At 29.9% G+C, this 14,664-nt stretch overlaps 1 protein-coding gene across 1 annotated transcript; it reads right to left on the reverse strand.

Moving 5' to 3' along the window:
* Positions 1-4,701: 4,701 nt before the first annotated feature.
* LOC141607622 (ethylene-responsive transcription factor ERF035-like) lies at positions 4,702-5,764 on the reverse strand. The gene has a single exon (XM_074426969.1). It carries the CDS (start codon positions 5,679-5,681, stop codon positions 4,818-4,820), a length of 864 nt encoding a protein of 287 aa, XP_074283070.1. The 5' UTR covers positions 5,682-5,764; the 3' UTR covers positions 4,702-4,817.
* Positions 5,765-14,664: the final 8,900 nt, after the last annotated feature.

Here is a 14,664-nt window from a genome sequence, read left to right on the forward strand (position 1 = left end):
CAACCGATTTAAGGTTGAAAAATTGCTCTAAATTCATTCAAGTTACTTTCAAAACCAACCTAATTTCAACGTTATTTGCCAAATTTTATTTTTGAATCTCTTTAATTGATTAAAGGTCTCTTAATTTTACCATTTTTTCGACATTAATCTTCATTTGTGTTTTTTTTTTATAATAACGAAATTTAACAAGGTTTAAATATTTGTTGCCAAACTCATTAGGAGTAATTTTTGAACAACCTCTGTTTTGGGCTTGTCCATGAATTAATCATAACCCTGTTTGATAAACAACAGATTAATGATATTGGCAGAAGCAGATTGTTAAAACAGATTATAATTAATAGAATTTGTTGACATATTTGACCAGCAGATTGAATTAGCAGATTTTGTTAAAGGTGTTTTGTAATTAGCATACTTTTTCCTTTGTCAAATGACATATAAGGACATGATTAAATTATTGATTATGGAATGAACGGAAAGTTTAATATTTTTTTAAGGGGTAAAAAGATAAATTTATTTATTTTTTCCTCATCTACTGATAGAATATGTTGGGGGAGCAGCATATTGGGGTGTTTGATAAACGACATATTGGCCGATTTTTAGCATATTAATAGGTTTTAGCATGTTTGACCAATCAATATGCTAATTTTAGTGTTTGGTAAACATGCATATTGAAATAGCATATTTAGGGTCAGTATGCAGTTTTACAATACCCCAGCATATTGGTTAGCTAGCATATTTAAAATAAGAAAGTTTACCCCATTTTACAAAGAAAATTATTAATCTACTATTCTTAATCTGCTAATTACCAGACACTTCAACTAATTTTGCTAATTATAATATCTTGGTTAAACCTTCTAATAAATCTGTCATTTATAATCTACTTTTACAATCTGATTCTGCTGAAATAAATCCGTTGTTTACCAAACAAGGCCATTGTAAACTAGTAGATTCGACCATAATCTGCTATTTCGATATACTCTTTACCAAACATCTCAAATTACATATTGATTGGTCAGATATGCTAAAAGACCCAAATATGTTATTTTTTTTTTTTAATCCGTCATTCACCAAACACCCCTAATATCCACTTGAGAAATACTACCATCTTTTTTCCACATTCTCTACTACCTTCTTCTCTCACAACCGATTAAAATATCGTATCCTCTATCTATAAAAGCTGAAGCCTTTAAAAGCTTCCTATTGGCTGCAACATTTTAGGGAAAATTCATCCCACGTTCAAACCTAAATGTTTATTTACCCTCTCTCCTCATTTGCTAATTAATTCCTCTCTCTCCCTTATTATCATGTTTTCCTTGATTAATTACTCTCTCTCCTATTTCCACGACTCATTATTTACTCTCTCACTATATTATTAGTTAATTATTATTATGAATACTATGTTATATAATATGCTCGTATAAAATGATTTTTTTTATGAGTAACTTTCATTAAAAAAATATTAGAAATAAAATCAATGCAAGAAAACTTGAAAAACCGGAAAAAAAATTGAAAAACAGGAATTTTTTTAAAGAAAACGTATACATAAAATGCAGTAATATATTACAGAATTAGTCAAAGTAAAAGAAAAAAAAATCATATCAAATCATAAAAAAATCATCACAACAATAATACTTATCAGTTCTGAAAAAGAAATGTTGTAGCGAATAGTGACACTGAGCAGATTTTTGCGAAAAAATAAAATTTTTGAAACATTAAAAAATATAGTATTGACATGAAACAGGCAAAAAGAAGCAAATAATATGCTCATAAGGCCATTAAATCGACTATTAAAAAAACAAATATAAATTAGGGAAAATACTTACATTAATTACTTCATATAATACCCCAATAAAATAAATTCAAATTTGACTTCTAAAATCCTCATGCAAACCCGGTGTAAGAGGAAAATACGAAGAAAAAAATAAAAAAGAGTGAATAAAGTATTAAAATTGGAAAATTTGACAAAGACAATAACAAACATATAAATATGCAGGGAGGGTGAGAGATAGAGAGGATTCAGATTTAAGAGTAAGGCTTTTCATTTTTTCTTTTTTTTTTGACGGAGAAAGAGTCACGGTGACTAGGTGAGACCGTGAGGGTGTGTGTTAAAAGTTGAGTAGGTTAGGTTTCTTTAAGAGTATATGGGTATGTGTCGAGTCTTTAACACTCACTTTGGCCCATTTAACCTACAACAATGAACGAGGACCGACCATATGAAAATAGCGACTAAAGTCAACAGCCATATAGTATGAGTATCCCACAAATAATACTCCATTGTTATTTCATTATTTTTATATTTTTAAAATCCATAAAGTATAGGTCGTTTTTTATACTCTCTTATTCACTCATTTTTTCCATTTCCATTTTGCACAAGAAATAAGAAAATGGTTTTAGACCACATAAAACACTCTACCCCACATACAATTGATTTTGGACAACACAAAACTTTCCAAAAAAAGAAAGAGAGAAGAAAATCCGACTATCATGAAAACGAAAAGAGGGAGGAAATGAGTGAATAGGATGGAGTATACATTTCATTAAAATAGAGGTATCCGTCATCACTTTAAAACGAGTCTAATATCATCCAAAATGCGTATGTTGGAGATTTTTTTTTGATTTTTCCCTATGCATATGCATTCTGTTTAGTCTTATTTATAATACTCCGTATTAGATTCGTCTTAAATTTATGATAGGTATACCCGTCTTAAATGATAATATGGGATTTACATGTTTGAACTTTCAGATATTTGCTTAATATTTCGTCTACTATATTGCTTAACACTATTTTTATATAGAGCAAAAGTCCAAAAGGTATATGTTCAGAATAGTCGTGTCATATGATTGTTCGGTTCCTATCCATTGAAATTAAATGAATTTTACAAAAATCTTCATAATTTGCTTGCATTTTTAAAAGCAACCCGTGCATTTTTTGCACGGGTATAAAACTAGTTTTGCTTAATCCACTTGCATTTATTTTGCTTAATCCACTTGTATTTTGACCCCACACGATATATACTAAATTAATCGATTGTGAGTAAATAGAGAAGGTGCATAGCAATCTCCAAGTGAATGGAGGAAATATTAGAATGTATTTTCCATCTGTAAAAAAAAATACTCGTTCATGCATGTACATGGCCATTTTCGTGCACCTACACTATACTCCTTATTTTCAAGTCATATAAGAACCTTCCTTCACTACAAGGAATTATCCACTTGGCAAAAGTTGTCCGATACCTTAATTATTTTCTGATATATCATATCATGTGAAGCATAATACTTTGGGGATTTCTTCTTTGTCTTCAACGAAAATGGATTTTTAATTATTATCATAAATCAAAACATATTAATTCAAAAACATTAACCTCTTAATTAAAATCAACACAAATTTTCCCTCACAAAATATCCATTTGCCATAAAGTGGGAAGCACATGGGGGTGCCCCACCTTGTCCCCCTACCCATTTTATTAGAGATTTTTACCCATTTATTCGCCCGACCCGTCTATACCAAGACCTATTGTCAAATCAAATATGGTACGGAGTGACAAATAGTGAAGTCATTCAAATTTGTCACCTTCTTCCTCATCAGTCATCACCACAGGCCAAGCATCTAAATTATAATAATAGAGAAATTTACTAACAAAACACACAAAATTCCAAAACCCTATGACCCAGTTTTTTTTATTTTGATACAATTATGGCCCAAAAATATGAAAATATCCAAATAATATCAAAACCCAATATAACAAAGTTCGACTTATCGACTAGCCGCCATCAATTTCGTCACTTTTATATAATTTTTAGTTTTTCTTATTTATACGATCCATTTGTTTGCACGTAAGATGGTACGTACATGAGTAATATTGACTTTTTTTTAACCATTGTTGCTCTATGCACCAACATGAAAAAAATAATATGGAGACTTATTTTAGGCACCATTAGAACCCGAAAAGGGCTAAAGTTGGTTGGTGTGAGTGATAAAGGTTATCATCTCTTAAATAAATGGTCAGGGGTTTGATTTCTGACTCTTGCGAATGAAAAAGCAAAATTTGGGAGGAGTCAACCCATTAAATTGCCTTCAGTACCCTGAAGGAGATTGCCCCAGCTGTCGGTAGGGGATACGTCAACACAAAAAAAAAGAAAAAAACCGAAAAGTAAATTCTTGAACCATGGCCTTAGCAAAGTAGTTCTGATTTCCAAACGTGTCACTAATAAAGTGAAACTTGGTCATGGATCGGGTTGGGTGAGGTCTAGCCTACTCGACTGAACCAGTCCATGTGAGAGGAGAATCAGGTTGGGTTGACCCTGGACCGCTTGTGAATGGGCTGACTCAGATCTTATCGAACGGCCTAAACCTTTTTGGCGGAATTGAGCCGGACCGAGCAAGCTGGCTAGCTTAGTTAGAAGTTTGGCCGAGTTAAGAGAGTGAGCTAGGAAAAATGCGCCCCATGAGCGTGGCCGGGCCGAGCCAGCCCGCCTAAAATATCAAAGTCTAATAAAGTAACATAATTTCCTTACTCGTTAGTGTATGTAAATTCCTTTATTCCCTTGCATATTTCATATTCGATCATAATGCACTCTTTTTCGCGTTATATATTTAGAAATGTTAATACATTTTCATTTTCTTTATCTCAATAAATAATTTATTATTTTCAATTTTCTTTTGATATAGGCCGTTAATAAATATAAGAAACCTTATAATTCCGTTGAATATGATCAATTTCGACCCAAAATTTATTGACCAAATTTTGTACACAATAAATTAAATTTAGAGAATTAACTAGTGAATAGAGTGACCCATGTAATTATCACCTATTTGTCTAATAAACCCACCCATTATTAACCCATAAACAACCAGGTCGTTGATCAATATGATCCGGGTCATCACCAAGCCCAAATAAAACTTCACCATCCCCTTGTCCAAATTGCCAAGTAGAATGACCAAAATACCCTCCACCCCTTTGACTTTTACTATCAATCACAAGGTCAGGTAAGTCAAACAAAGACTCATCATCTTGACAATTGTCACGTTCCCTTGTGGACCCCACACTACAGCTGGACCACTCAGAAGAGTTAGCCTCACTAGAAGACAAACTCGTGGTAGTTGATGAAGAAATTGAGCTACTCCTATTAGATGAGCTCGAAATCGGCTCGGATTCAGCTGTTGCTGCTGCTTTTGCAGCAGCGTCCTGAATATCTTTAGGACACGTAGAGGCCGGTCGAGGCAACAAATGAGCTTGATTTGGAAAATTGAGGAATGCATTTTGACCCTTGATGGCTAAAGCCGCTACGTCATGGGCTCGAGCCGCCATCTCGGCCGTTGGATACGTTCCGAGCCATATTCTTGATTTTTTCCTAGGCTCTCTTATTTCGGACACCCATTTTCCCCAACTTCTTTTACGTACCCCTCTATATGTTACATTTTCATGATCAATATTATTTTTTTGATCATTTTCATCCTTGCATTCATCATAATTTAACTTTTCCTTAGAAATCTCACTTTTTTCCTCTTCATTTGGTGATAATTTCACTCTTTTTGACCCTTTTTTAATAATGTTGTTACAAACTTTTATTGTAATACCATCATTAATGCCCATGTAGGCATTTGATGAAATCGAGGTCCTTGATGATATAGAAGTAGTGGCAGAGACAGAATTCGAGGTAGATATATTTTGTGCCTCCATGAGTAAGGAAGAAGGCTTGATGTGTGAGAGATATTGTTTATGTGTGTGTTTGTAGTAAGATGCAAACTTGAGAGGAAAATAAGGGAAGGGTGTGTTTATATAATTACAATATGATGTCAAAAAATATAAGAAAATTTAATAAAGAAGGTAGGGGAAAAGGAATACGGGGTCCCCTTATTTTGGCAAAATTGGAGGCAATTGGTCTCCCTTGTGACGGGTTATCATTTGTTGCGGATATTTTGTGAGATAAAATGGTAACAAAATGGGTTAGTGGAGAAAGGGGACCACATGAATAGTATTACAGAGAGAGAAAAAGTGGGTACTTTGTGAGATAAAATGGTATCCGTCACAAACAAGAATTTGTGAATGGGAAACAAGAATTTGTGAATGGGAGGTGCTACAGACTACAGACCTACAGTTTTTGGTTAGTTTTGCATGTACCATGTGGCAAACTTGATTGATACATTACATTATACATCAAGACTATTCAAGCTTATAAAACAAAATGATATTTTTATCACCTCTTTTTGGTATAGTATATACATGCATGTAGATGAATTTGGAAACTTTTCTTTTGGGAGTATATGATTGGGTATTTCCGGAGTTAGGCCATGTTTCTTCTGCCTAATTTAGTAATTTCAGCTTATTTTAGTTTAGCTTCAATTCAGCTCAACTTATTTCAACATTAGGCCTATTCTTTTCGACTCAAAGGAGCTGAGTTGAGCTGAACTGAATGGAGTTAAAGTAAGAGTTAATTTGTGAAGTGATGAGCTGAATTGAACTGAATGAAGCTAAACTGAATAAAGTTAAGCTAAGCTGAAAAGAGCGAGCTGAAATTAAGCAGAAAGAACGGGGTCTTATTCATCTCAATAAACTTCAATTCAGTTCAGCTCATTTCAGTTCTATTTAGCTCAATTTATTTCAGCTCTATTCATCGAAGCAAACTTCAATCTAGTTCTACGTACCTAATTAAGCATTTAGGCCTTTAAATTGAAATCAATTTTCTATTAAATTATGGCCGTATAGTTGTAATGAGTATATATTATCCGTATATTTATAGAATTTACCATTGTACATCTAAATAATTTTAGAGTTTGTAATATAAATAATACTCCCTCCGGACAACTGTTTTCTTCTCATTTCTCTAATATATGCGAGGAGTATTTTATTGAAACGGGAAGAATACAACTGTCATGTTTATAATTAAACGCAAATTATGAAATCTTAGTGTATATGAGATTTCGTATCTCATGAATCATGTAAGGCACAATTATGGATTACTTAATTTTAACAACTTTGTTTAGTTTATGCCATTTAGAAACTAAAAGTGGAGATATTATTCTTTTATAGGGTCCCTTCAGGTTTCTAGTTTCAACCACATTGAGTGCCATAACTTTTGGTAGACACCCACCGCACTTGATGCATTCTTGATTGATAAATTGACCCACAAAAGTTTTGGAGTATAATCATCTATTTCACCTTGTTTTAGTAAATTAATTCCATATCAAGTTTGTATGATGTCATTTGATTAATACTTGTCTACCTACCAAGAATACCATTACAATTTACAAGGGTTTGTGTCCCTTTCTTTAGTTATACTATCCATCATTAGCTCACTTAATCAAAGCGTTATGAGTGGTGGTATCCATAATCACGATTTGAAAATCGTTTTATATTTGTAGTAGTTACTGTACTTTATAATTTGTCGCCTTTATGTAATTTATAATTATGTTTACTAATGCTTTAGTTAATTATACCTGGGTCATGATTTATCCAAAGAAAGTAAACTTCATACATAAATTCTTGTTTAATACGGGAGTATTAATAATTTAACCTTAATACTGGTCAAATATGTTAAATAAAACAAAAGTAAAATACCTAAGAAACAACCAGATATTTGTCTTATTCGTACAAGTAAAATATTACTTGATTTGTTTTAATCTCTTAAGAGAGAGTAATTAAACTTTATATTGGCTGATAAATGAATCGCCTCGTTGATGATAGTAATGGTTGGAATCGAATGAATTCCTTTGTTTGCTAGCCAATTCCGAAGCTAACATAATGATTGTCATCTTGGCGAGAAACATCACATTAACTCACTCATAATTGCATTGGTATTAATTCATTTCCCTTCATTTTAACGTAGATATAGATCATCTAAAGTTGGCAAATTCGACCATGATATAACCTATTAACCTTATTACTAAACTTTGTTTAAAAAGAAAAACTATGAAAAAAAGATTCTACGTGATGTAGCACGAATATTTATTTAATTTTTTGGATATTTTTGTCAAATAATAAATTCTACTTCACCGAAAAAAAAAAAAGAATAGAACGACAATTTCTTTTAATCAGCTAATAGTTATGTGAACTCAAATGTCTAATCAATTATATATTTATATATAATCCTCCCTCCTATTTTTAGATTTCTCTTACAAAAATTGGCTATGCCACACATTAAAATAAAAAATAAAAAATTGAAGAAATACTCTGGTCCCCATATATTAACTTCTTTCAATTTTCACAGCCACTGTCCAGCTTTTGAACAGCATATCTGTTTATAATCCAATATGAATTTAGAAGGAAATAAAGAAGCTAAGTATAGAATATATTTAACCTCTAGACTTCGTTTATAAAATAAGGGTTTTTCTATGTAGTACTTCTGTGTTTCTTCGAGTGGTATTGTTATGTTTTTTTTAAATATTAGTAGTACCTCTAAACTTAGTAAAATGTTCTAAAAATATCCAAACTAGTTTCAGTTAAAGTTTGTAAAGGAAATATGTTTATGATTGAGTAAACAATGTTTATGTTAATGACACGACAAATTATTGCCAAAAAATCAATAAAAATGTGTAAATTAAACATTTTAAAGAGGCGGATTAAAGCATTTTGAGTATTTTAAAATGTTTCATTAAGTTTAAGGGTACCACTAATATTTTTGAAAAGCAAGGGGTATCACGTAGAATTCGAATAAATACAAGATGCCATGTAAGAAAAACCCTAAAATCAATAAGTCTCTCTTGAGGTGGACATGTCCGTCTTAAGTTAAAACGGGTCAAATAGTATCCCACTTATATGGATAAGACAAAAATGAAATGTCTAGGAAATAACAAGATATTTATCTTATATATACAAATGGGTTATTATTTAACTCATCTTAAACTTAAGCCGGATACTTTCGTCTTAAACGAGAATTTATGTTATAAAATAAAATTGCATGTAAACTCTAACATGGTTTCCTTGATCTATTTGTGTCCCCAATTACATCACTACTCCTCTGAATTAGCCAGCTGCATGTGATTAGTCTTGGTCTTATAATTCTTGCCTAACTCCCATTTGCTTAGCTGTTTTATTACTTGTAAACTAAAAATTTCAGAAACAAGTAACACCTCAGTTTACTAATATTTTACTTAATTTCTAATTTGAAAAAAATGATAAATTACTACCAATTTATTAGATTATATGAATAATCAATTAGTTCAATTTGGTAATAAAGTATATTATTGTTGATTTGCATGTTGTGACTGATTAACTACAAAAGGCTATGCTTGTTATCATGTCCTCTTCAACTTGACCTATTTTAATCTGATTTTGATTTGGAAGTTGCAAGAAAATGACTACACTAATTATTAACCCTCTCAAATTCATGTACTAACTACTACATGATTTATACATCCTCTTATTAGTGAATTAGTTTGGATGCCCGTGCGTTGCAACGGAGTAATTAACTTAGCAAAAAAAAATGGTAAGAGAGCAAAGGATGTTAGGTTGATACATTTCAAGGATGTCTCATATTTATAATCATAGGACCACTACATCTTATGTTAATCTTTCGATATGGGACAATTCTATTATTTTTATATAATCCTACATTATTTTTCAATGTGGGACATATAACAACATAGTAAGAAGTACGCAATTTTATATATGTACAAATTATATGAAATCTACACGCTAATGATATCATTTTTACCATGAATCAAATTATGTTATTTTCATAATTTTCTTGAAGATATTTTTTTCCAAATGAAATGTAATTTTTTTTTATATAAAAATTAGAAACATGACTTGAATATAATATAGGAAATAAATATTATAATAATTAAAAGATTCTTAGTTCTTTTTTACATCAAAAAATATTATTTATGATACTTTCCTAAATTAATTTTTAACATCACCCACCTTAGGATAATTTTCTGATGTGGACAATTCAACTATTTATATGTAGTATATTTACCACACCTACGTTATTTTTCAATGTGGCACAAATAACACACGAAAAAGTACACCATCTTTTTTGCACCTATTTCGATATCCAATCCGATTTCATAATGAGAAAATATTATACTATCTATTTATATTCGTACGTTTTTTCCATTTTTTGTCATAATTAAAATATATATACAAATGATATGATTTAAATTATATTTTTTTTCCTAACACGACTTTTAAGGTGTAATTGAGGGAGCAATCAAATGTATAAACAAATGCAAAATATTTCCTTTTTCTGGTGCGATTTTGATTATTGGTTAAAAATTATGATGTGTTTTAGTTATTCAAATCTAATGAGGCATAATAATTACCTATATTTGAAAGTTAAAAATATTTAATTCTACTATTTATCAAAGTAAAAAAACTCATTATTGATTTGTTTGTTGATTCAAGATTTTTTTATGCAACACTTGATTGTATTATAATTCATAAATTTTCTATTTTATTGCCGAGATTATCATTATATGACAGATTAATAACCAATTTATGTATATTTAGCATCCATTTTATTTTTTAATTATGATTTTGTCTTAAATAAAGTTATTATACTATCGATTGTCTTAAAATAAACATTATATTATCACTTTTATAAATATCTACGTGATTAATATCTGTATAATATTGTTGTAACTAAGGTTTGCCACTACTATAAACTCTTATAAGAACTCTCTAAGATAATTTTCAAATGATTCAAAAGATTTTTGGTTGATACCCCTAAATTTCAAATATGACTCATATTTATAATCATGTGATATGTCACCTCATGATAATCTTCTAATGTGGGACAATTCAACTATTTATATGTAGTATATTTATCACACCTACATTATTTTTCAATGTAGGATAAACAATATACTTAGAAATACACTATCTTTTTCGCACCTAATTCGACATCTAACCCAGTTTAATAATAATAAGAAAATACTATACTATTTATTAATATTCGTATAGTACATTTTTTTTAACTTCCTATCGTAATTAAAATATGTGCAAATAATATGATGCTATATTCTAATGCTAGCATTTATTTATAACGAATCTAATTATATAATTTTTCAAAAAAAAAAAAATATGTTACTTTAATTTGTTAAATGAGATGTATAAGTTTTTATACAAAAATATAAACATCAGTTGGACATAATATAAAAAATATATATCATATCGTGGAGATAATGATATAAACTCTTAAGAGCTCTCAAAGACAATGCTTAATATACTCAGAAGGTTTTGGGTTGGTATTTAGGTTCTAAGGATTTCTTCTATCTATAATCATATAATCACCCACCTTATGCTAAACTTTCGATGTGGGACAATTCTATTATTTATACGTAATATATTCACCACACCAACATATTTTTCAATGTGGGACAAATAACATACTTAGAAATACACCATCTTTTTCGCACATAATTCGACATTTAACTCGTGTTAATAATAATGAGCAAATACTATACTCCCTCGATTCAAGACCAAATACAACATTCCTTTTTTTTATACTATTCATGAACGAATAGAATCTTTACGATTCCTTGCAATACGTAAGACAAAATATGGTTATGTGAATCTTATTTGCTTCACCTATAAAGTACAATAAGAATATCAAATTTTTAAATTTTTTATAATGTAAACTTAAAGATATTTAAGTTGTAATTTATGTCTTGGCAAGTGTGTAAATGAAAATGTTGTATTTGGTCTTGAATGGAGGGAGTACTATTTATTAATATTCGTACGCTTTTTTTTACTAATAATTTTTTGGCAAATGAGATGTATAAGTTTTTATAAAAAGATTATAAATATCATTTGAATATAATACATAATATAGAAAAAATATTAATATATCATACTGTGAATATAATGATATAAACTCTTAAGAGCTCTCCAAAACAATACTGAAGAGACTCAAAAGGTTTTTTTATTGTTATATAGGTTCCAATGATGACTCCTATTTATAATCATAGGATCACCCACCTTATGTTAATCTTTCGATGTGGGACAATTCTATAATTTATACGTATTATATAATCACCACACTAACATTGTTTTTTCAATGTGGGACATATAACATATTAAAAGAAGTACACCATATTTAGTACTCGTATGTGCAAATCATATGAAATCTATACTCTAATGAAAGCATTTTTTACAACGAATCTAATTATATTATCTTCATAATTTTTTATAACAACATTTTTTGCCAAATGAAATGTCAAAGTTTTTATATAAAAATTAGAAACTTCTCATGAATATAAAATAGGAAATATAGATATTATAATAATTAAAAGATTCTCCACTTTATTTTTTATGTGGAAAATATTATTTATAAAACTTTCCTAAATTAATTTTTGATGATGTGGACGCTCTAGAATCGCTCGAAAAAACTCTCTTTTATATATAGATATAGATTTTACTCAATTAACTTTTCGGCGAGAAAGAAAAAAAATGAATTAGAGTAATTCATTCGATTGTGTTAGTTGAGTCTTACATTGTCGCATTTCATAAGTTTTTGAATTGAATACAAAACGTGTAAATATAAAGTAGATTCATACTTATTCATTATTTACGAAGATTGACCTCATAGAAATCAAAGTTTGATACTTCATTCTTTTAAAATACGAAAATATTTATAATATAGCTAAAACTTCAAATTAAAAATACTCGTTTAAAAGTACTATTTAATTAGTGGCATAAGTAGGGGGTATCTATGTATAAATAGGAAAAAAAATAGGACAATAATAAAATAGTACCTGGAAATCGTGAAAATGACGAGAAATAGAAAGCATTTCTAAATCAGACAAATAAATACTCCGTAGTAGATTGAATAATCACTAGTATAGCAACCCGTGCTACAGCACGGTAATTTTATAAAGGTTAATTCTAGAGATTTAGTGTATTAATATAATTTTAATAAATTGAATATGAATTTAATTTAATGTAAATGTACTTTTATATATAAAACGTAACCATAAGAAATATTCAATATATGGGTGCATAGTGATTGACGGCAATATTATTATTAATTGTATAAAATATTGTAGTAGAAATATTTCATATATGAGTCGACTAAAATATTTTGACTAGAATATATTAGAAGGGAAATATATTAGAAGGGAATATTCTAGAAGGGAATATTTCATATAGGGGGAAAGATGAGCGGGAAACTTCAGCGGGATTAACATAGTTGTGTTATTCTTTTACGTAGTTGCTCTTTCATGTACAACTTTTACTTATTCATGGACATTTTTTCATAATGTTTCCAAACATTACCCTTCCTCCCAACCAAATAACCAAATTTTTCTCTCTTCTCTTTCTTCCAAAACTTGATCAAATTTCTCCCTAATTCTTCAATTATAAATATTAATTCTCATATCGAACAAGTAATTACTAAGTTTTATCAATTAATCTTTAATTAGGGTTTCAATTGGATTCATTTGAGAAATTTTTTTGTTACACGATTGAAGATGTCATAGCATATCAACCTTGTAGAATTTGACTTTCGTGCATTTCGTTACATTCCCACAAAGGGGTATACCTTGCGTCAATACATTGCAGACTTCACATTACGCCATACCTTTGCTGTTTAATGATACTAGTATTGCAGTCCAGAAATTTGCGAAAAAGTGGCGCGAGATGGAAGGACTTGATGACGCACGGTGGAGGAAGGGTGGTAGTGGCGGTGGTTGGCGACATGGGAAGTAGTTGGGAGGTGGAGGGAGACAATTAAAATGTAGAAAATTGAAATGGATGAAGAAATGAAAAAGAGGAATGTTGAAATGGAAAGGGTAAAATGGTAAATTATGTCCATGATTGAGTAAATCATGTCCATGAAAAAACAATACCCTTCTTTTAGTCTATAGGGGATTCTACTAATTTCATGTGTTTGTTTAATAAAATATTCAGATAGCATATTGGCTTACTGTTTTTGAATGTGCTGATAATAGCAGTATATTGTAATAATATATTTATTCATTTAATACATAAAAATGGTAGATTTGTATATAATCTGTTAATTACTAAATACATTTTCTTAATTTGGTTAATTTAATTTGATAATCAAACCTGTTACTAAAATCTGTCAAATGATATTCTATTAATGTTATCGTTAATCAGCTTCTGCCGTTTGCCGTTTGCCATTTGCAATGAAAAATAATTGCGTGCGGTTGCTTTGTTTTGGGGGATTTGGACAAATTATATAACTCATTGACACATGATCCCAGATACGCAGAACATTGATCTTCCAAGAATTATAATACAACTTCATTTTAAAATAAAACGTACCAAACTTTATACGGAGTCCTTGTTTACGGCATGATTTCTTGGTATATTCAAGAGGCGCCCTATAATATTAAGGCCACATGGTCGATTGTCTGTGTTAAGCAGTCAGTTATACGGAAAAAAGGAACATACATCAGATGTATTACTTAAGATTTTATTTGTTGTTGAGTATGTGTATTTTTTCTGAGTATATTACCTTTGTTTTTGAGCATATGTATGTTTTTTCTAAGCATATTACCTTGTTTTTGAGCATATGTGCAACTACATATTTTGTCATTTTGTCTCTTATTTTTTCCTAAATAATAGTAATACCCTTGATTACCCATATAATATTACGATTAACATAAACAGATATTCATCAGAATTTACATTGATGTAAATATGTAATGATTAATGTTGTTAGAATATGGATTATACTCAAATCGACTATGACATCATA

Source organism: Silene latifolia, chromosome 10, assembly GCF_048544455.1.
Source record: "Silene latifolia isolate original U9 population chromosome 10, ASM4854445v1, whole genome shotgun sequence".
Classification (NCBI taxonomy): domain Eukaryota; kingdom Viridiplantae; phylum Streptophyta; class Magnoliopsida; order Caryophyllales; family Caryophyllaceae; genus Silene; species Silene latifolia.